Source organism: Hakea prostrata, chromosome 4 (assembly GCF_041222555.1).
Source record: "Hakea prostrata isolate BN-2017 chromosome 4, UWA_Hpros_2, whole genome shotgun sequence".
Taxonomy (NCBI): Eukaryota; Viridiplantae; Streptophyta; class Magnoliopsida; order Proteales; family Proteaceae; genus Hakea; species Hakea prostrata.
In genome coordinates this window covers 1,992,353-2,014,618 of record NC_142603.1, presented here as the reverse complement: position 1 = coordinate 2,014,618, position 22,266 = coordinate 1,992,353, and the positions used below count along the sequence as shown (strand labels likewise).

General features: G+C 37.9%; 3 protein-coding genes and 1 pseudogene across 7 annotated transcripts; 3 read left to right on the top strand and 1 right to left on the bottom strand.

The window, feature by feature from the left end:
• Positions 1-673: 673 nt before the first annotated feature.
• LOC149017006 (B-box zinc finger protein 19-like) lies at positions 674-5,509 on the top strand. Of its 5 annotated transcripts, XM_089151309.1 has the most exons (8): positions 674-776; positions 864-912; positions 1,014-1,167; positions 3,172-3,268; positions 3,445-3,560; positions 3,643-3,888; positions 4,365-4,456; positions 4,549-5,509. In XM_089151309.1, exons 3-7 carry the CDS (start codon positions 1,075-1,077, stop codon positions 4,449-4,451), a joined length of 639 nt encoding a protein of 212 aa, XP_089007435.1. In that variant the 5' UTR covers positions 674-776; positions 864-912; positions 1,014-1,074; the 3' UTR covers positions 4,452-4,456; positions 4,549-5,509. The 5 variants fall into 5 exon arrangements, 4 of the variants coding, with proteins under 4 accessions (XP_089007435.1, XP_089007437.1, XP_089007434.1 ...); XM_089151311.1 differs by lacking the exon at positions 864-912; XM_089151308.1 differs by having other exon boundaries at positions 674-912.
• Positions 5,510-5,771: 262 nt separating this feature from the next.
• LOC149017005 (fructose-bisphosphate aldolase 1, chloroplastic-like) lies at positions 5,772-7,760 on the bottom strand. Its single transcript, XM_089151307.1, has 6 exons — positions 7,438-7,760; positions 6,952-7,221; positions 6,758-6,867; positions 6,564-6,654; positions 6,207-6,476; positions 5,772-6,114 (listed from the first exon to the last, which is right to left on the bottom strand). Exons 1-6 carry the CDS (start codon positions 7,606-7,608, stop codon positions 5,836-5,838), a joined length of 1,191 nt encoding a protein of 396 aa, XP_089007433.1. The 5' UTR covers positions 7,609-7,760; the 3' UTR covers positions 5,772-5,835.
• Positions 7,761-10,276: 2,516 nt separating this feature from the next.
• Positions 10,277-13,573, top strand: LOC149017004 (uncharacterized). The gene is made up of 6 exons (XM_089151017.1): positions 10,277-10,448; positions 10,541-10,631; positions 10,743-10,820; positions 11,184-11,284; positions 13,034-13,176; positions 13,296-13,573. Exons 1-6 carry the CDS (start codon positions 10,362-10,364, stop codon positions 13,465-13,467), a joined length of 672 nt encoding a protein of 223 aa, XP_089007143.1. The 5' UTR covers positions 10,277-10,361; the 3' UTR covers positions 13,468-13,573.
• A 4,038-nt stretch (positions 13,574-17,611) lies between these two features.
• LOC149017003 (putative TPR repeat-containing protein At1g05150 pseudogene) lies at positions 17,612-20,957 on the top strand (annotated as a pseudogene).
• The last annotated feature ends 1,309 nt before the right edge of the window (positions 20,958-22,266 follow it).

Below are 22,266 nucleotides of genomic sequence, written 5' to 3'. Positions count from 1 at the left end.
TATATTAATGGTGAAATCCTTGAGTAAAATTCATTAAAATTCATTCCCATAATGTAGTGAGGCATGGAGCGCACATACCTCTCCTCTTATTGGAAAGCGATCCAGCCATCCACGCTCCATCCTGGCCTAGATCAGGTTGACATATCTTAAATCTGAGTTCAACTGTTAACTCAACAAGACTTTTTCCAACCAAAACCAAAATTAAGAGAAATTGCTTCAGTGTTGTGCATTAATTGAGTTGCGAATAGTGTGAATGAATTCTTGAATCTCGATCAACCATTTTGATTTTCCTTTCACCTTTTGAACTATACTACTGAAACCTCAAAAATATATATAGAATCTCAATCAACATTTTAAATTTGGACCATTCGAATTGAAAATTAACTCAAAAGTCGGTTATTAGAAACATTTATCTGTATCACCCGAAAAAGGAAGAAAAAAAAGAGACACTATTTATTAGTAATTATTTATCTGTCTCATCCAAAAAAGGAAGAAAAAAAAAGAAGAAGAAAAAAAAACTATTTATCCCAGAAGCAGGTTGAGAATTGAGATATGAAAATTATAGTGGACCCCAAACCTTGGGAACTTGTGGCGGAGGAGCGAGCAGTGACAAAACTTCGTGTTGGTTAGTAATCCCTGATGAGTAGAGAGTACCGCAAGTTCCGTTGTTCTCTTTCAGCTCTCGCTATTAATCTTTTAACTGAAATCAGGAAAAACGTAAAGCACTGTCAGAATGGAAAACCTTCTGCATTCCCTTCTCATTTTTGGTGGTCAAGGTAAGCAGCTAACCACGCCTCTTCCTTTCATCTCTCTCCACTATCCATTAATCCATCTCTTTTTTCTTTCTTTTCGATCACTACCAGAGAACGAATACTTCTTTTAATCCAAAAACACCAGTAACCAACCTTACCAGTAAGTCACCAACCAACAACAACATGTAATCTTCCCTTCCGTTGAATCCGTTCACTCAATCTTGATTGTTGTGTTGGTAATAGTACTTTGTGTTTCTTTAGTCGTTGATTCTGACGATGATGTTGAAGCGAAGAGTGGAGGAATGAGACAGAGAACAAAATTATGCGAACACTTTGCGACGTTTGCGAGGGTGGAGCGGCCATTCTCTTCTGCGCCGCCGACGAGGCTGCTCTTTGCAGCTCTTGTGACCAGAAGGTACACCTACCCTGATGTCTTGCTACTTTCTCTCTCTCTCTCTCTCCTCGCTGCTGCTTCCGGTGTTGCTTGTTTTAAGTTTCAGGTTTTAGGGGCACAAATAGTGTGGGGGTGGTTGGCTTAAGGCTAAGAGAAAACCTGGGGATTTGACTGAAATCGATTATCTCTTTTGGGATGGGATGGGGATTAAGATTGACATATTACTGGGATTTGCTCTCCTAATAATATAATCAAAGTATTGCAACATGCAGGCTTCATTCTGTGATCCAATTACTTGCCAATGTATTGTTTGTAGTTACATTAATCTATTTATGCTCAAACAATTATCAATACATTTTCTCTGTTTTTTTTTTGTCCTCCCCCTTTTCTCTTTCTTCTTCCTGACGTTTCAATTGCACAGTGAAAGAGGTGCATGCCAAAGGCAAATAGATAAATGAATAAAATCAGTAGACCAGAAAAAAATATTTCCTTCCATTTTTGGGTAATGAATAGTCCAGAATATTAAGATGGCATAATTCCTTTACGTTCTGCAATATGTTAGAGTTTGATAAGATGAATATACCTGTAGAGGTAGAAGATATAAAGTACCCGGCTGCATTTCAACAGGTTACTACAATAACAAATGTAAAGAACAAGAACCTATAAAAGTGCAGAAAAGAATGGATGTTACAAGCAGTCTCATGATGCACACAAGGATTTGAAACCTCTTTGTTTGATTACAGAGGAGGAAAAAGGGGGGGGGGGGGAGAAAGAAAAACTCACGATAAATGTATAGTGAAACCCTATTCAAGTAATGTACCGAAAGCCCTAAAAATGAGTAGAGGAAGTGGCTACCATTACAGAAGATGTCATATTGTATTTTTTTACAGCATTTTATGAAATTTTCTAAAACTTTGAATTAGAGTTTGAGCAACTTCCCTTGCTTACTTTGAAGTAAGACTTGGCCATTAAAATATATGTGGGATCCTCTATCACCTGAACAAACCAATGTACTGTGGCAATTTCCACTTCCTCTACTCATTTTAGACGTTTATCACTTCATGTCGAAGGCCTGCTAACATACCTTCGGAACCAGCTCATGCATGCAGAAGTATATAAGACATTATACCCCAACAAGCAAAGAACTCTATTTTCTATTCCGGAAAATTTTTGTACACGTCTGATGATCTGATTTGCAAAAAATGGGTGGTCTTTGGGGTGTTGTGTTAAGTATGTGTATTTATCAGGCACTTGATATGAAAATTAATTTCAGAAAGTAGTTTGTGGGGATCTTGATCTTTTGGGTTAGTGGTGTATTTGAACAGTTACCCATGGTTCCATCCAGATCACTCTGGACTTATTGGCTTTGGAGATTTCATCTGTAGCTTTTGTTTGTCTCATTTCCCTCAAGGTATATACCCTGTTCGGTTGTAGAAGTTCAGTTAATGTGGCTTCATCTCTTCTCTAAGGGAAAAACCCTTGGATTTTATCATGCTTCATCAAGAAAGTCCATGTGTAACCTTTCTGGGTCCTTTATCTATCCATTTTGTGTCTGCCGTGGCTCCTTTGTGCATATTCTACTGTTCCATATATATGCTGATCAACTTTTCTATTTTAATATATTTCTTGTAGGACTTTGCTTCTGGGTTGCAAAAGCTTGATCTTAGGTTGCATTATTTCATAAAATTATTTGACTGCGGTTGGAAAGAAATGATTTGTAGCTTCATTAAAGAATAGTTGGCAATTTTTCTTGAAGATAAATCAAGTAAATTTAGGCTTCCAAATGTTCTTTTTATTTTTGAAATATTACCAATATTGTTGCTGTTTTATAATGAGCAACGTCGTGGATAGATTTTAACATTTCCATCAAGGTTAGAACTGTCGTCATAAGATTATCTTTTGGTATTTATATTTCTTTTTTCAATGGACAGTTCTTGTTTTACAATTTGAACCAGGTCTGAATTTGATCCACTATATTATAGCACTTTGTCTACTTCTTCATTTTATTGGACTATTGGAGTGCAGGTTCACATGTGTAACAAACTTGCTAGTCGACATGTTCGGGTCAAGCTAGCTGATCCTAGTAATGTCCCTCGTTGTGACTTATGTGAAAATGCACCTGGTATGAATTTTTCCTTTTCCTTTATTTATTTATCTTCTTCTTTCTTTTTTCTTTTTTTTTTTTGTGGGGGTGGGGGGGGATGGGGGTGTCTAGTTATTTTATTCTTTTTGTATGCTCACTCACTCTCCCACCCCCACCCCTTCCTTTCTTGTCACTCTCCTGCAAACTGGATGTAGCATTCTTTTACTGTGAGGTAGACGGAAGTTCCCTTTGTCAGCAATGTGATTTGGTTGTACATGTTGGAGGCAAAAGAACCCATGGAAGATATCTTGTCTTGAGACAGAGAGTTGAGGTTTGTGAGTTTACCTTTTACCATGGTTTAGGGCATTGCACTATGTAAAGGCCCTGACAGAATTTTATCTTCAAATTTTCAGTTTCCAGGAGATAAACCTGGCCAATTCGAGGACAAGCCAATGCAACCTATGGATCAGGGGGAGATTGGGAGGGAACAAAACCAGACGCCTAAACTGATCATGACAGAAAACATACAAAATCACATGGTCTCTCCTGTTCCGGTGCTAAATGCTAACATTGACAGCCAAGAGAAGATGATGGATACCAAAATGATTGATCTAAATTCTTGCCCCAATCGGGTACATGAGGAAGATCCTAATAATTCGGTATGAATGTGTTTTGATGTAATTATGATGGAGGATGTCAACAAGTTGAGCTTTTGGCAAGGCTAGAAGCAACCAGGCAAATTTTTCCCCCCAATCATAGGATCATGCTACCAGGGACCTATGATGGGCTTAAAGTTGGTCAGTTTGTTCTACTTGGCACTAGCTCATATCTGATAGTTTGGAAAATGTAGGCCCTTGTATAGACCTATTCAAGTTTGGGTAAGTATTCAGACCGTACTGGATAGATAAGTGAGCCTATTGGAGAGTTGGCTGAAAGGTCTATAGCTCTGCCTGACTCCTTGACTGGCTTAATAGTTTGTCTAATTTAGATCCTCTCTTTTTTTCTGGTTAAAAAAAAAAAAGAACAGAAACAGATTAAACCATTTTGTGTGTGTATATAAATTTAGGGTGCCTGTAGTTTAGTGATATACTGATTATATATATTCAATAAATATTATGCTTTCTTGTAAATATAGGTGCATGGAATCGATGTTCTAGGTGATGGTAATAATGAAGCAAGCATGGTTCCTGTGGGATCTTTCAAGAGAGAGCTTGAAAAGTGATGAAGGTATTTTCTCTACCCTTTTTTCTGATGGAATTTCCTTATTCCTGTGTTTGTACCCATATCTTTGATTACAGATGAACTCTATGAATTTTTAGGGTTTGGAGAACAGAGGTTGCCACAAGTGAAAATTGCTCCGAATTAATTGTTGGAAGGATGGCTTAGCCCATGTTATACAATCCCTGAGGTCTGGGGAAAATGTTAGACATTTTTTTTTGTTGTAATCTTTGGTGTCTTTTGATGTAACATCAGTGACTTTCCATAAAATAGTATGGAGAATGAACTGTATTGTGTTGTTGATCCATGATAATATATGAGGTGCTTATTTGTCTGTACTTGTGTATATATGCTTTTCATTTAACATTCTTGAACTTCCAAGTTACATGGGATACCTTGTGATGTCAAATTAATTGTGGCTTTAACCTAGCACTGAAAGCTGATGGCCCCATCTAGTTTGAAATTAAAGAACTAAACTAGAGGAAGAAGACACACACGTGGGTGAACTACCTATGTGCTTCGTATTATTACCCATGTTGGCCTTCAGCTATGTGTGCCTTCGGCTTTATGCCTGGCCAACTTCAATTGGCAGACAGGGTAGGGAAACGCCCCATCTATAGTTAAAATGGAATCCTGTGAACATGCCCTTTCAACGTGTGCCTGCTTGTTTGTGTGGAAAGAAGAGGTTGGTTACATGTCTATAGAAATGCTTCAATCTTATGTACTTTTGTTGCACATGTATTGCCGCAAACTGACTGATATACATGTCTTCCTGAGAATACTTATTGCTGTGAGAGCTGAGAGATCAGGTTGTCCAGACTACATTGACGACCAAATTGTGAAATGGAGTGGCTTTGAACTGTTCTTGCCTAAGAAGCTGCAATATTTGGGATCATCACTGGCGCAATATATAAAGAGATTCATAGAAGTGCATTCTGAGAGCATCTGCAGGGAGATGGGTCTATTGAAAGAAGCCCTTAAATGTTGAGTCACTAAATAGTGAGATTGGTTCTGAGTAATAATGTGAAAGGAAAATAGGGTGTTACCTGATGGGTCGAAAGATCAACTTCAATTTTTTTTTGCAGTTACATGCCAAATGAGAATCATTCTATTGTATGGATGCTTGATGATGTATGCTTCTGACAAACTAATGCCAATGTAAAACATTTTCTGCTCCACCACGAAAAAGTAGGCAAATCCTACCGGCAACAAGTTTATCATCGCTAAGTAAATTACTGTAGTAAACAAAACAAGAAGTCGCCATGGCTACTACGAGCTTGAATTACACAGTGAGTACAGGACATAAAGCGAGAAAGTGTGTGTGGAGAGAGAGCAGCCTCTTTCATTGGTTTATCGTCTACATCTATAGATAATCAGCCTGAAACAGCTTAGTAGACATAGCCCTTGACAAACATTCCTTTCTTGGACTCCTCAGACTCTCCCTCACCGGTGTATTTGCCGAGCTGAGCAAGAGAGTTGGCCTTGGCCCGGATGAGGAGAACCTCCTGGGCTGCCTTCACATTCTCTGGTCTTCCTCCCCATGTCTTGAGGCAAGTGTTCTGGAGGGCTCTGGCGTACGAGAAAGACACGTGCCATGGGTTAGGAGCTTGGTTCATGGCGTTCAGGTTCAGGGTTGCTTCAACTTCCGATTGCCCACCGGACAAGAACTGCAAATTCACAAGGTATAACTTCATGTTTCAGTAATTGAAGCCTGAATTATTGGGAATATGAAACTAGAAGTGATTAGAGAAGGACTTACCATGATTCCTGGGACAGATGGGGGGATTCTTCGGTGGAGGAGCTTGAGGGTGTAATCCGCGACTTGCTCTGGCGTGGCCTTCTCCTTGCACTCAGCCCCAGGAGTAACCATGCTGGGCTTGAGGAGGATTCCTTCAAACAATGTCCTGTTCTCTGCAAGGTAGAAGAAAACCTCCGCCCAAACTTTCTGGGCGACCTCAAAGGTCCGGTCGATTCCATGTTCACCATCTAGCAGGATCTCTGGTTCCACAATCGGGACCAACCCATTGTCCTGCATCGTCAGTCAACAACACATTTCAGACAATCCTTTCTCAACTTTCAGAGTTACTAAATTAATTCCAAACCGAAGCACACAGACTTGAGCGATGGCAGCATAGCGAGCAAGTCCCCAGGCTGCTTCTTTCACTGCTAGTGCAGACGGACCGTTGGGAATGCTCACCACTGTACGCCTGTCCAGAGAATTGTTTCAGGAACAATCAAATTCCGAGGAGATCCATTCGATGACTTCGTATTCATACTTCAATTCTGTAGTCACAAGCGAACAGAGCTTACCATTTGGCGAAACGAGCTCCCTGTTCGTAGTAGGCAGCAGTGCGAGAGGCAAGACCATCAAGACCTTGACACCATGACTCGTCGTTCGAACCAGCCAAGGGTACGAGACCCTAAATGCATTCTCAGTAGATTAGAATACCCAATTGAGAAATGAAATTGGGTGATTCAATTACATAGGAGTCGATTCCACTTACCTTGTCAACCTTTATACCAGGGACAATGTTCTGCTCAACCAACACATCAACTATCTTCTTGCCATCGACTGTGGACTGGTACAGAGTCTCCTCGAAGAGGATAGCACCAGAGATGTAGTTGCCCAGCCCTGGAGCAGAAACCAGTAGTGTTCTGTAGGCCTGGCGGTTACTCTCTGTGTTCTCTAGCCCAATCGACGCCAATCGCTTCCCACATGTTGCGTTGGATTCGTCCATGGCTAAGATTCCACGCCCTGGAGTCGCAATCGTTTTCTGCACCACACCACAAATCACATCTCAAACAAAGGCACATAGCTCTTCAACTTATTCATTTATCACAACCATCGCACGATATATACACAAGGAGATTCTGTAAATAGAATACACAACAATGGAGACAATTTTCTAAGATGAAATATAAACAATCACATAAGCTGTCATGGTAAGATCACAATGTGATGATAAGAGTGTTGAAGGCATGATACTTACGGCGGTCTTGACAAGCTCGTCTGCGTATGAGCCCGCTCGGATGGTGAGCCCAGATGGGTTAATGGGGTGGCACTGAACCACTGAGGCCGACGGTGTGCGAAGGCTCTGACCCTTCACCCATTCGGATTTGCCCAGCACCGGAGACGACTTGATGATTGATGCAGACGCCATTGTTGAACTCTTCTTTGATGCTTTGGCAGAAACTCACTTCTTTGATCTGCTCTTTATTGTCTTTCTGGGCCTTTCTCGAGTCTCTTCACCTTCACCACCTCCTCCTCCTCTTATCTATGCAAGCCAGAGATGTACCATTTGAGGCTGTTATCTTACCACCAGGCACCAATTACCTCTTGCCACATGGGTTGATTAACCTGCTTGCTTGGCATGCTTTAGGAAGAGCCGAAGAGTGAGAGTGAACTTTGAAGGGCTGGCATGATAAGAAGTGATTGGCATTTCGTGACTGACCCAGAATTCTGAAGAACAAGAAAAAAAAATCCAGTTTTGTTTTTTCTCAACAATTAATCACTGATATTTATAGCTGTAGGAGACTGCCACATCACTCAACACAAAGGCATGGCACTGAAAACGGCCAACGGGCTTATTTTTGAACTGGGAAGAATCAGAAATCAGAACAGCGGGAACCCATTCCAATTTCGATTCCTCAATCAGTCATCAAGGATGATGAGTAGACTGTTGTCTGGATTTACAACTCAAATGAGAATAGAGAGATCAGATATCCTCATCCAACGATCAAGATGATCAAAGGTGCCGAATTAAGTTGTGACTGTCCAAAGAATAGAGCATTAGCATTTAGCATTAATAGAGTCAGGTAAGAATTGAGGAAATTCTACACAAAAGAAAAGGAAAAAAGTTAGCTGCATGGCCGTGAGAATTAGTAAGCTGTATTTTTATGAAAATCTCAACCGTTGAATTCTTTTATTTTTTTTGGGGGGGGGGGGGGGTGGGGGTGGGGTTGTAACTAGTAATGTTTAACTCTATTAATGCTCCCATAAGATTCTCACTCCTTTGCATTTTGTAAAACGAGTTTATCTTTTCCCAGTATTCTTTTTTCCTAAAATATGTTTAAACTTTATTTATCTATGAATTAGGAAAGTCATGAAAGATCAGTATTCCTGTCTTTCACTTTCAAAGAGATCTAGAACAAATAAAAAAAAAGATTGATCAAAGAGATAGAATCAGAGACTAAGAATGATACAATAAAGATGGAGAAATCTTAATATGTGAAGTAAGTGAGGAACAAGATATAGAAGAAGAAGAAAGAATGAAGACAGAGAGACAAAACACTCAAATGAGGAGAAAGAAGAGAGAGTTAAGGGAGAGATTATTTGAGAAATTGTGAGAGAAAATACAAATTTAAACGAAAATAAAGATAGAGCAAATTTCTATGAATTAAGTGAGAGAAAAAAAATTCAATGTTTAAGATTAGATCTAAGAAAATTAATGGGTGAAATTTCAAACGTCCAACTAATCATGGACGTTCAGCTATCACTTTTTCAAAATAAAAAAATATATATAAATTAAGAAATTAAGAAAGACTTTGTTTAACCTTTTTTTTTTTTTTTTACAAAGATATTGAAGTTGAATGGCATCTATTTTGTCTAATTTCTTAAATAAAAAAAAAAAGGTGAAGAGGAGGAAAAAGAAATAATAACACCAGAAGTAAAGTTATGAGTTCTGTGGTTGTAACATGTGGACTATGCCAATGCAAAAGTTAAGAAAAAAAAAACTTCATGTCACAACCAGAGTTCACTGGGCACTCTATGGGCGATAGAAACCTCTATGTCATTGGGCTAGGCTAGTTTCCTTAAAACTCGATCATAATACTTATCTAAACTAGTAAACTTAGTCCAACTCAATTCAACGATCATAAATCATAAATCTATATTCATCTAAGTGTACGAAATAAATAGAATACCTACCAATGGTAGGATAGTCGAGCAATTAACAACCCAACCTCTCATGGAGAGGTCTTGGGTTAACACCCATCCGGCGAGACATATATTAGTAATATCCCCCATAATATCAACTCGCCAACTCAAAAAAAAAATAGAATATCTTTGTAATTTCCAAAGTTTCAAGAATAAATGTGTAATTGCTTGCAACATCAGGTGTAATTTCAACTCAAATTTAATTCGGGGAGAACTTGAGTCCTGTTACACTTCTTTCGCTCCTCTTCACGCTATACTTTCATCGGGGAATGTTGTTTCTATATCATATTTTATAAAGATATGCTCAATAAAATATTAATTTTTTTAACTCAAATGAATTATATTTTGAAAATAATGAATAAATCTTAAATCTTGTGATAGTTTTTTCCGTTTAAATCCATTTAATATTCTCTTATGAATTGCCTAAATTACCTTCAAATCTTTATATATAAATTTAATTAATATTTTTTATCTTTTCAAATAAATTTAGTTTGTCTATCAAAAAATTTTATTTTTATATAATTCGATTCTTAAAAAATAAGTAGCCAATCGTTGAGATTTACAAGCAAATATTAACTGGACTAAAAAAATATCATAAAATGTGAGATTTAATAATTATTTTAAAAAATAAAATCAATTTGAATAACAAAATATTCAAAAAAATTTACTGAATCATTTTTTTTTAAATCTAACCATATTGAAAATTTTCCCTCAAGATTTTTAAGAGAGACTTACCAAAAAAAAACAAAAAAAGAAGACTTTTAAGAGGGATAAAACTCTGACTTCTCATTGATTCTGATTTCTTGGGGAGTCCAAGCAGAACGGGTTTCAATTTAAAGCGGGTGTGGCGGGAGGGAACTGGGGAAACTTCTGCTCGCCTCAATTTTGTTTAAATTAGGGTTTTACAGTTGAAGGTTAACCAACGTAAAGGATTCCTGAATCATTGTTTCCCATTTGAACGCAATTCCTTCCAATCCAATGTTGCGCTCTAATGGTGCTAGACTTGCTTGTTGGTTCGCTCTTAGGTCTGTTGTCTCGAACATAGACGATGATTCTTCAATCATGGTAGGTTGACCTTTCTTTTCTTCGTTTCTTTTCCTTCTTTAATCCTTTTTTATCTCCATTCATTGATTTTTCCAAGTTTTTCCCGCTGGCAGTTAAACAAGTACTCTTTGCGCCAAGGGAACTCTCGGGAATTTGGTTTAGGAATCTGCAATTCGTCTCGATTTTTGGGGAACTCAGAGAATGGTATCTGTTTATAGTTATGTTCGATTGAGTTTAAATGTTCCAAATTGAACTTCGATTTGGTAAATGGAGTCTATTTCAGTGCCTGCAATTGATTGGTTCTGTTGATATCAGGTAATCAAAGAGACGGAGTGTGGTGTGGAGTTTCTCATTACTTGAAGACATTGTTTCATGCGACGAGTACTGAAATTGGTATCTTTGTTTTGTTTATGTTAGATTTGTTTCTTTCATTCTTTTTTTTTTTTCGAAAGAAAAACTAATGGACTCGAAATTAAAGAATTAAAGAATCGGGGGCCGCTGAATGGACACGAAAAAGATGGTATGGAAGAGAATCGCTGGCACTGCCCAATTCCGTTGTAAATGCTTCAGAGAGAGTGACTTCCCTAATTCTAGAGTTTCCTAGTGAGAAGAAGATTTGAGATGAGATCGAAACAAAATCCTCAAACGACTTTATCAAGTTTGATAGAATAAATTTCCACTTCTTCGCAAGAAGATGTGTTTGATTCATCTCTTATGTTTTGAATGTTTATTTTATTTTATCTGTTTACTTGTTAGGGTCAACGAACATTGCTGGTAGGGCCAACAAAGACTATCACGATAAACTTGGAAAAAGCGGGAATGCCGGTGCATCAGAATACTTGAAAGCTTATCTTGAGGTAGGGTCTTCGCTATCCAGTATGAAGTTTAATTGTCTTTTTTTTTTTTCGTGTCAAAGGTCTAATTGTCTTTCTCAACTGTGGTTATTTTGATATTTTATATTTGGGTAAGCGTCAAGTACAGCCCAGAATTGTGCTCAATTTTTTATTTTTCTAGGTCTTAACAGATGAAGAAATGCGTCAACTGGATGACCAGATGTGCAATTCCTAATTTGATATAGAACATTGGTTGGACTTATTTTCTTGAGATTGAAGTAATTAAAGTTATTCTAGTTGGTTATAATGTTGATAAACTATTACAATGGTAGCACAACCCTCCCTCTAGAAACCCTAAATTCCTAAAACCCTTAAACAGCCTAGAATTCCTAAGCCGCAGGTTTCTGCAAACCCTAATCTGACTGCTTTTCACCTATCTTGTTTGGTTTCTTGGCGCTAACCCTGTTGAGGCTACATCACTAGAAACACTGTTAAGATGATTGGTTTTATATGCACATTTAGATGAATTACATCACCGTTTAGTGAGTACTGTGCTGTAAGCGTGAGATTATAAATGATAGTTGGAACTAGGAAGGGCATAGAAGTAAGTATTGATAGTCAGTCAAAACTCATTCAAGACTTGTGACTTTATTAAATATAATACTAGGTGTACTAGAATACAGAAAAAGGATTGCTGAACTGGGGAAATGGAAATAAAAATAAAACTGACTTCTGAAGTTTTCTTTTGGTGATAAAGTAAATTTTGTTGATTAGTCCATTCATGTGTAAAGATTGTTACCCTTTAGATTAGTCACAGAGATGGATCCCTAGATTCCTAAGTTGTGATCGACAAACCGTATGAACCATTCTGACAGGGCATCGTGTAAAATTGGCCTTTCCTGATTTACTCAAATTATCCAAAATAGAAGGTTTTAAGGGGAGAGATCAACTCGATCTGGGTTTATTTGGTCTAGGGAGATCAAGAACCTTTGATCCACAGCACCAGATCTCTTGAACTTGGCAATGGACAAGTTGTGCATGATCTAGCCCACGTTGCTTGCAAACCAGTTCGATCAGCTTCCAAAAATTTGAGAGACCCCAGTTTTAGAAAAACACAATATCGTTTGGAGTCAGAATAATTGGTGGTAGCTAGGTCGAATCATTCTTTTCTATGGTGGGTTTATTTCCACAGTTATATATATAAGGGCATATTAATCACAACCTTTCTTTTGCAATCAGTGTTCGTTCTAGGCGGTACGTTAGTTATTCTCAGGAACATACAGGTAGTTCACGTAATTGGTATAAAGGTCAAGGGAGGGATGAGTAGTTTACTCAAAATAATTCTACAAATGAAAGTTGGGTTTTGGGAGCCTAAATGATTTGGTCTTGCCAAATCAAAAGATAGATTAGATAATCCCAACCGACCTGGTTGAAACTGGCAGTTATGTTAAAGATATAAACTATTCGCTGTGTGTAATCTGATATGAACCATTGTCTTTTGATTATTCTGCATGGTCCAACATTTTGAATCATATTGTCTATTTAATTTTGTCTGCAAAGCAATGTTTACTGTTAAACTCAAAAGTTTAGGCAAGAATGGGACTTTCCCATGATGCAAAGTGATTTTCAGAAGTGCGCATTATGATACTTGTATAATATGATATGAGTAGCTTGGGTTCAATCAGTATTTTCTTCAATTCCCAAAAATATTGGCCCTTCAATGTTTGGTATTTTGAAATATCAATTAATCGGTACTCTTAAATCTTAATGTAGGAGCAACAATTATTTAACTTTCAACATGAGATTGAAAAAATACGGTTTGATATAGAGAAGATCCGCAATGAATGGCAAAATGATACAGAGAAGATGCGCGATGAACGGCGAAAGGATATAGAGAAGCTGCATGGTGAAATGAGGTCTGTTTTGTTGAAACATGTCTGGAAAATGATTTTCACAGTAATGCAGGACTTCTTTTTTTCACTTTTCCGTATCTATTATTCACTTGACATTGTTTTGATTTTCACAAATAATGCAGGGCCGAGCACAAAGCAGCAAACAATGATGTCATAAGCGGTTTAAACAAGGAAGATTTTATTTTTTCCCTCTTCGACAGTGTAATGATTTCTGCTCTCCTTTGTTTGTTTCTTTTTGGCTTTGTGATTTTTTTATTTGTAAAACGAAAACTGGATTGGAAACCTTCAAAATAGTTACATCGTTAGCAAGCTTAGTTGCCCTATTACTGCTCTACTATAGTTGGTACTTGGTAGTTACACTGTCTGCCAGATTGTGAAAGTAGTTATTTCAAATTCTAATGTAAAGATCTTGTCTTGCAATTAAAGGTGATTTTTGAGAAAGAAATTCTAGTATGTCTTTCTATTCTTCCAACAAAATTTCGTGCTGAAAGTTTTTAAAATTCAGCAGCTACTTCAATTGGAAATTGTAGCCCGAGAAACATTCCATACATGATTTATACATGTAGCCCGAGAGAACATTCCATTTGCTTGAACAAAATGTTTTCTTTTTCTGCTCATTCAAACTAAGAATTTACCTTATTCGTGTTTTCCATATCAATTTATGGATAGTACTTTCAATTTTCATATGTCTACAGTTTCAGGGCCTGTTTGATTATATGAAAATATCTAGAAATTTCAAATTTATGGAGTTATAATTCATAAATTTAACTGTTTGGTTAATTGAACATGTGGACGAAATCTGTGGATTCATCTGTAATTTTTGTGAACACAAAAATGTTTATTATTTTTATAGTAGAAATGAAATCTCTGGATTTCACCTCATACCCATAAATCTACAATCCAGGGATTTTCACAACCAAACAGGTATAAATTTCGCATTCATGAATATAGAGATTTGAAATCTCTAGATTCATGTAATCAAACATGCCCTTAAAAAAATTTCCAATATCTAAACCCGAGGAGAAACAAACAAAGAAAAGCTCTCATCTGGAACACAATTGTGTGCGATGATGGACTGACCAATGAAAATGCAAATACCTCAAATTTGATGGAACTTCCCAACTGACAAATAGCTCACATCTATAAATAAGATTGATAGGGTGAGATCTATAAAGGTTTTTGAGCAAAGATTAACGTGGAACATCAATTTTGGTTTAAAATCTTATTTGCAGAAAAATTCATGCATTAAAAAAAGCTTTCTATCAAGCAACCAAATATGATGTAACGTGTTTCACTTCTTCTGAGTGAAAAATAAGTTTCAGCAACTAGTATCTGAATTTTCCTTTCTAGAATTCTTTACGAAACCGTATCATTAGCATTTCCATCAAATTTATCTAAGATCAGAACCATGCTAAAAGCAAAGAGAATGAACAAGAAGAGTGAAAGGGAAAGGATAAGATAAGTTTATGGGGGCATTAAAGCCAAGTGAAACCAATCTTCTTGGTATCTCATGGTTTGTCTCATCGTTCTCAACCTTGAGACCAAAGGTTCAAGGCTTGGTAAAATGGTAATAACAGCAGCCAAGTGAAGAAATGAGATCAAATTTAATGGGAGATCTTATTGGGAAATTTATCTATAGCTGGTTCATTTTTCTCACTTGTGAGAAAAATTGATGAAAAAAAAAGAAGTACAAAAGATACTCATGAATAGAACCTACTACGTCAATTTACGTGATTTGGCTTAGCCTACATCCACGGGATAATGGACTTCTTCACTATAAGAATGGAAACAAGTAACTTGTACAAAGTTTGGATTATAGCCAATGCAACCTGTATCCAAAACTTAATACCATACACCTTCTTTCAACTCACATCCTCAACCTGATGAAGATGAAGAGATTATAACATATTCCACTACTCCAACACTGAAGAGTTCACTTAAAGCTTTGAATACCGTCATTTCTCTACCTATTTCGCACCTGTTGTTGTAAGTGTTTCTCACTTCTTGTGTTGTATGTTACAAGCAAAACACCCCGACCCTATTTATAGATGAGGGAAAAGCGGGTGTGGTTGAGACTCTCCCCTATTTATTGGATGGTGGATGGTTGAGAGTCTCCCACATTCATTGGAGTGATGAGTGGTTGAGAATTAGGAGTTTGAGAGTTTCTTGTATTGCTTAATCCTTTTTTTTTTAATTCACTTTACTTGGCAACTTAAAGGCAAAAAATTGCTGCCAATTGCCCATCCTCCTTAATGAAGAGGACCAACCGATCAAACTACAATGGATGATCATCTTTTCTATGTCTTAAAAAGAAAAAGGTTCATCTGATTGCAAAGGTACAGAAGGAAGTGTTCATGGTTGAAAAGAAACATATTACAGTTAGTAATGATACATTTTGGATGTAATGTAAAATTTAGTAACCCTAGAATCTTGGGGGTTACTTGTGCAGGTATATCTGGAAATTTAGAAACAAGGGATCGAGTGACCCCAAACCCCATTTTGGTTTGTCACTTTTCTTTTGTTCCTAGAGCTATCAATTATGTTGTTGTTGTGCTTTGGCTAAAGAACTTTTGGCCATGTACTGTTTGGTTTTCATAACACCATGAGTTCCCAATCTCCTCAATGAAGATCTGTTTATCCACCAAAAGAAACAAAAAAAAACTCTGAAAGTGTAAGTTAACCTTAGTTTAAAAAAAAAAGACAGTTTTTTTAGTATAACTCACTTAAGTTAGGGCAAGACTCTTGTTGCCTCCCTAAAATGAATTATGTTACATGTGACCTAAAACAATATTAAGTTAGGGCAACATTACATAGTTAAATGTCTCAATTGAGTCTCAAAATGAGATGATCCAAAATATTCTCGTAATATCAATTTACTAAACTACCATTGTATCTCATCCTATACCAAACTGTTAGGTGGGTGATTTATCTTCTTCCTATACCTTGTCGGAAAAAAACCACACCCCCTCCCCTAAAAAATAACTACTGCTATATTGATCCTTGCCGAAAACTATCCAACCGGAAAAAAAGAGAAATACATATATATATTTAACACCAGAGATAATGTCATGGGCTAAGCTAGTTTCTTAAAAACTCCAGCCCAATCTTCATCTCACCTGAACTCAGTCCAACCCAATCCAACTTTATTGATTTGGCTAACGGTTTGATATGGATGAGCTAAGAAAGGAGACAATAAAAATCCGATTGATTGACTCATAAGTGATTTCGAGCTGGAAGTTGATTATACCCTACTAATGACTTCATCAGAAAATGTGATTCATGTGAATCCCTTTCCTTTTCCAGTAGAAACATGAATCCGGCCCTTTTACCAAGAAAGAAAAGAAAAAAAAGAAATGTGAATCCCTTGAGTGACTATTTACAGAGAAAAAGAGCTGTTGAGAACAACTGATTTGTAAAAGCGATTTGGTTTAAGTTAATGTGCACTGAGCTACGAATAATCCAGATTTAAAGTGGTGATCCAGATTTTTTTTTTTTTGAAATTTTAGTGGTGTAGTTCAAAAAGTGGGGGAAAAAATGTAAATCAAAACGGATGGTCATTCTCTATCACCAGAATTCATCCATATCATTTCCAACTCAGTGCCGCACAATTAAAATAAAAATTAGGAGGTAGGGGTGAGGGGTACACCCTGCACGTCTGGTGTCAAGTAAACTGGTTAACCGAGACTTTATAAAAATGTCAATATTTAACCTATTTTGATTTTTTTTTTTTTTTTCAAATTCAATAGATGTCTACATGCTTGCATGACCTTGTATTAGTATTTTATTGATGCAAAAACAGAATCAAAGAAACATAAAATTTACTACGGACTAGTGTTGGGAGCCAATAAAACATGGATGTAATTTATATGTAGAATGGTTTGTGTTACAACATGAGATAGATTTTTTTTTTTTTTTTGGATAATAGGTCTTTGGATAATAGGTCTTTGATAATAGGTCTTTTGGAGAACATAAAAAGGAGTGTTAGTGAGTAATAATCGGCCCCTTTTGGTGAAGAAGTAACCACTATTGTATGTATCGTCCCCACCCCTTAACATAAAGTTGCAAATTCCAATAGAGACCAAACATGAAAGTGAAAGGTAACGGGACCACTGCTAACCAAGCATTGGTTTTTATGACCGGGTGGATTTGCTTCAAGTATGATTGATATATGCTCAGAGAGTTAGAACACCCCAGCCCCATTGTCCCCATTGTTGGACCTGCTATCAAACTCTCACTTGTTGTGGATGTTTTTCTAGGCTTCTAACACAATAGTGACAACCTCATAGGTAGAGACAATAAGTCCAAATAGGATGCACTGTGAGTCTCAGTTTTAATTTTGCTTTTTTTTAATAAATTTTTCTTGTAAACTCTATTATTTTTGTTGTTAAAAAGTGTAAAAAAATAGATTATGATCAATCTCCCAGCCATTCATGGTTACCGGTATGAAGATTACGAAATTAAAATATTAAAGAAAAAAAAATTCTCAAGCATTTGACCTGTGTCTCACGCTTCCAGGTTCAGGTTCAGGTTCCTATCTATTTTTACTTATTATCTACTGCTCTTCCTCATGAGTAGATCCATCTAATTCTGATTTCTCACTTGCAACTAAACCAGACCCCTAAAATCATAAGCCCAACAAACAATAAGCTTATTCAATTCAAAAGAAGAAAAGGTTAAAGCAGCTAGATTCACAGAGTGGAGAATTTGGGTTGTGGCTGTGGAAGAACCCAAATAGAACTCCTACTCTGCTGCTTTTGGGTCCCTTGCACTAGAGAAAGAAATAACAATGTTACCCGGTTTCCTGTGCTTTTGCTTTGGCTAGACCGTTGAGATTTAGGAGCTTGGAGAGCTGAAAGATGGCTACCAGGGGAAGCAGAACTGAGAAAGTGAAGAGAATCTTTCAGCAATTCGACTCGAACAAGGATGGAGGGCTTAACAGGGAAGAAATGGCTGCTCTCGTCGTTGCTGTCAACCCCAGGGTTAAGTTCAGCGATGAGCAGATCAATGCCATTCTCGATGAGGTCTTCCGAACGTACGGTGAGTTCATTAACGCTGAAAAGGGTCTAAGCTTCGAGGGTCTTCTTCGTACCTACGATGATGGGGCCGGAGATGTCGATCGGGACTTTGATGCTCTTGGTCTCGAGCTCAATTCCGACTCTGATAAAGCCATTGACATGGGTTCTGAGGCTTCTTCTTCTTCGATCGCCGACGAGAGGGTAGAGTCTCACAAAAAGCAGTTAACTACTACTTGGGCTGAGTCTCCAAACCATGGAATCGTCTTCGATGATACATGGAAGCTCATTGATGATCTGGAGATTCTGGTGAAGAGGCTCAAATCGAAGCAGGCTAAGGATGGGAAGATAAAGGGGGAAAACATCGATGTCTTCTCCGACGCCGGCTGGTCGACGGAATTGGGACCCTCTTCTGACCTCTTCGAGAAAAAGGTCTTCTGGGACGAGTCAAGTCATGATTACACCGTGTTCTTGAAGGAATTGGGTGTTCTGAGAAGCAGGGCAGATGGTGCGAGATCCAGAGAAGAAGCTTTCGATGGACACAAAGCGATTGGTAGGGTCTTGAACGAGCATCAATTGTATAAGGAAGCTCTGGTGAGTTTCAAGCGAGCTTGTGAGCTTCAACCCACCGATGTCAGGCCGCATTTCAGAGCCGGCAACTGTTTGTACGTTCTGGGCAGACACACAGAAGCCAAAAAGGAGTTCCTTTTGGCTCTTGAGGCTGCTGAGGGTGGTGGAAACCAGTTGTCTAACCTTCTTCCCCAAATTCATGTTAATCTTGGAATCTCCCTTGAGGGCGAAGGTATGGTTTTAGGTGCTTGTGAGCATTACAGAGAAGCTGCAATATTTAGTCCCACCCATTTTAGGGCCTTGAAGCTTCTTGGCAGTGGGCTGCTTGGGGTGGGAGAGTATAGAGCGGCTGAGAAGGCATTAGAAGAGGCTATTTTCTTGAAACCAGACTATGCAGATGCACACTGTGATCTGGGTTCTGCTCTGCATGCCATGGGGGAGGATGAGAGGGCAATTCAGGAGTTTCAGAAAGCTATAGACTTGAAGCCTGGGCATGTTGATGCTTTGTACAATCTGGGTGGGCTTTATATGGATATGGGCAGGTATCAGAGAGCTTCAGAGATGTATACCAGGGTTCTGGCTATCTGGCCAAACCATTGGAAGGCTCAGCTTAACAAGGCTGTGGCTTTGATTGGAGCAAATGAAACTGAAGAAGCCAGGAAAGCACTAAAAGAAGCTTTCAAGATGACAAAGAGAGTTGAATTACATGATGCTATTGTTCATTTGAAGCAGCTGCAGAGGAAGAAGCTCAAGGGTAATGGCAGTGCTGAAGGGGAGGTCTTGTACATTATGGTGGAGCCATCGAAGTTTAAGGTGGTGGGTAGGAAGACCACTTTGAGGCAGGACTTGGTCAGTGCTCTTGAAATCAGGGCTTTCCAGAGGCTCACCAGGTTGAATCGTTGTGATGTTGATCTTCTCAAGAAGGAAATGAATGAATCAGAAGTTCCAGTGTCCTATTCTGTTAATGGTCTTCCTGAAAAATCAATCCGTAAGGCTACCTTGGAGGAAATTCTCCGAAGATTACTTAATTTCTTGAAGCCTGAATCATTCCAAGGAGCTGTCAAAGCTATCAATGAGAGGATCCTTTTTGTATTGGATGGTTCTGGCTCTAGCAGAGTGGATTTAGGCATGTTCTATGCTGTTCTTGCTCCCATCTGTGGTGGCCTTCTTGAAAGGCGCAAGAGGGTTGTCTTTGATGCACTCATGTGGCGACCTGTGAATGAAGGTGGAATCTATATCAGGAAAGCTGATGCAGTTAGGTACATCAAATTGTTGAGAGCTATCTATATTCCTTCTAATGGGGTCAGTGAATTACTGGAACTTCATGGAGAAGCTGATGTTTCACCAGTCTCCTTTTCAGAGTTCCTAGAGATGTTTGATGATCAAGATTGGGGTTTTGGAACAATGTCTACTCTGTTAAAGCTTGAAGCTGGGGACAGAACACGCCACGGTCGCTATTCTTGTTCGCTCTGCGGCTACCCAATTATTGGTTCTCGTTTCAAGGAGATGAAACTGCATTTCAGTTTGTGTAGTCAGTGCTACTGCGAAGGGAAGGTACCTTCAAAGTTCAAGCAGGAAGAGTACATATTCAAGGAGTATAGAACTAAAGGTGAAGCCATGAAAGATAAGTTCAAGTTTTTCAGCTTGAGTTCTAAAAGCTCATCAGAAAACTTAAACTATCCATAACCATTAACGATTGCAAGTTCGTTCAATTTCCCACTAAACTGTTCCCTTGTGTAACAAATGTACTTTGGACGGGGAACCTGGTAGACTTGTGAAATTCTTCTCTTGTACAATGTGTTCTACGCTTTTGTCTTTTTTTTTTGGGGGGGGGGATAAAATTTGTATGGGTGTTTCCTGTTAATATTGGAACTAGTTTCTAATAATATTAGAAGGAATTCAGAAGGGATGTTTTGGGTTGCTTGTTAGGTAAGACAGGCAAATTGAGAACTGGGCTCTTTCAATTCGTGCTTCACTTGAAACTCCCTAATAGAGTTAAAGGGATTATAGACACTGATTGCTAAGATGAATGATAACCCAATTGCTGTAAAACTGAAAGAAGATGAAGTTGTGGAAGTATCTGATGATACTGAATGGAAGAATTTGTGGTTTATCAGTGAGGTAGAGGAAAATAATGGAACAAGGACAACAGAAGGTTTCAAGGCCTTGGTCTTAAAAACTACCAGCTAATTTATATTTGATACCCAGCAGTTAATCATAAACAAATGTCTTCAAAATCTTTATAAACTTGATTCCAAACGTCTAAAATTACCCAAATTCCTTGCCAAATATCTAGTTTCGTACTGGTTTTCCATCAAAATTTTTCTTTCTTTTTCTTTCTTTTTTTTTTTTTTTTCTTTTCAAATTATGAATCCTTTTTGTTATTTTTATTATTTTAAGAAAGAATGGATCTTACTTTGCAACAGGATTTCCAGAAAGTCCATACGTGGAAGTTAGGACAAAGCAATTTGAATCAGCAATAGGAATGGTACCCAAAAAAAAAAAAAAGGGTTTTTTTAGGGTGAATCAGTAACTGTATGTTCATCTGTTTCTCCGCACATTTTTACTGTAGTTTATTTATTTCTTATTCCCTATTTTCACTTCTTGTATTAGAATTGAAATACTCCCATTCAAAAGCGTGGTGCTTAACTGCTTGAGTAGATTTCTCAGGTGATTTGAGCTTGAGACATGTCAAGCTTGTAAATAATTGTTAACAAACATTTTCCTTCGCCATCCACCTAATAAGAACTGGGAAATAACAAAGAATCAGCTCCATTTCTTTCTTTTTTACTTTTTCCTGAAGATTTTGGCTCTTATGAATCAAATCATGTACTCATGACCTGGCTTCTGGTTATGAATGCACTTTATCTAAACTATACTGGTTTAAATTTTGAATGTTACTGAAAAGAAAAATCAACAATAAGAGACTACTTTCCAATATTTAACTTTTCATCATCTTTGACAGCAAAGTAGTTGCATCCACAGCAAGTCACGCAAGATTTATGACCATGTCATTTGCCAGGCGTGAAGGAAGACCAATCCCTTGAACCAAGTATTTCTAGGTTTCAAAAACCAGGAACCAAATCCAGATCAACCGGATGACTGGAAAAGGTAGACTACAAAACCTGTGACTCTTAACTACCTTGACATGGAAAATTAGTTCATACAATGGATGGGCGCATGAGACTGGTGATGCATAACTTTTGTCTGATAATGATGATCATAACCCTAATGAGATATCCTTGTTATCACCTTCTTCACCTTCACCTTACTTCACTAGGTTGCTTGAGGACAGAGAGAAGCGCCAGGATGGAGGTGGTTCAGAGAAGTACAACTTTCAGGTTGATTTACAAGGGAAAGAAGACTATGACATCATCGATCCAGTGCCTACAACACGTCCCAGTGTTCATGCAGCTCCTATTCCTCATGTTTAAGCGTTCACGCTCCATTGTCTTCCAAAAATAAAATCATCCATGCCCCCATTTTTCAACTGGAAAGCTGTTGATGTTAA

Coding starts and splice junctions, on each gene's coding strand:
- LOC149017006 (XM_089151311.1), top strand. CDS start 1,075: ATGCGAACACTTTGCGACGTTTGCGAGGGTGGAGCGGCCATTCTCTTC. Junction 1,168..3,171: donor GCAGCTCTTGTGACCAGAAG/GTACACCTACCC, acceptor ATTGGAGTGCAG/GTTCACATGTGTAACAAACT. Junction 3,561..3,642: donor TCTTGAGACAGAGAGTTGAG/GTTTGTGAGTTT, acceptor TCAAATTTTCAG/TTTCCAGGAGATAAACCTGG.
- LOC149017005 (XM_089151307.1), bottom strand. CDS start 7,608: ATGGCGTCTGCATCAATCATCAAGTCGTCTCCGGTGCTGGGCAAATCC. Junction 7,222..7,437: donor ACGAGCTTGTCAAGACCGCC/GTAAGTATCATG, acceptor GGTGTGGTGCAG/AAAACGATTGCGACTCCAGG. Junction 6,655..6,757: donor GGAGCTCGTTTCGCCAAATG/GTAAGCTCTGTT, acceptor TTCTCTGGACAG/GCGTACAGTGGTGAGCATTC.
- LOC149017004 (XM_089151017.1), top strand. CDS start 10,362: ATGTTGCGCTCTAATGGTGCTAGACTTGCTTGTTGGTTCGCTCTTAGG. Junction 10,821..11,183: donor TGCGACGAGTACTGAAATTG/GTATCTTTGTTT, acceptor TTTACTTGTTAG/GGTCAACGAACATTGCTGGT. Junction 13,177..13,295: donor AAGCTGCATGGTGAAATGAG/GTCTGTTTTGTT, acceptor CAAATAATGCAG/GGCCGAGCACAAAGCAGCAA.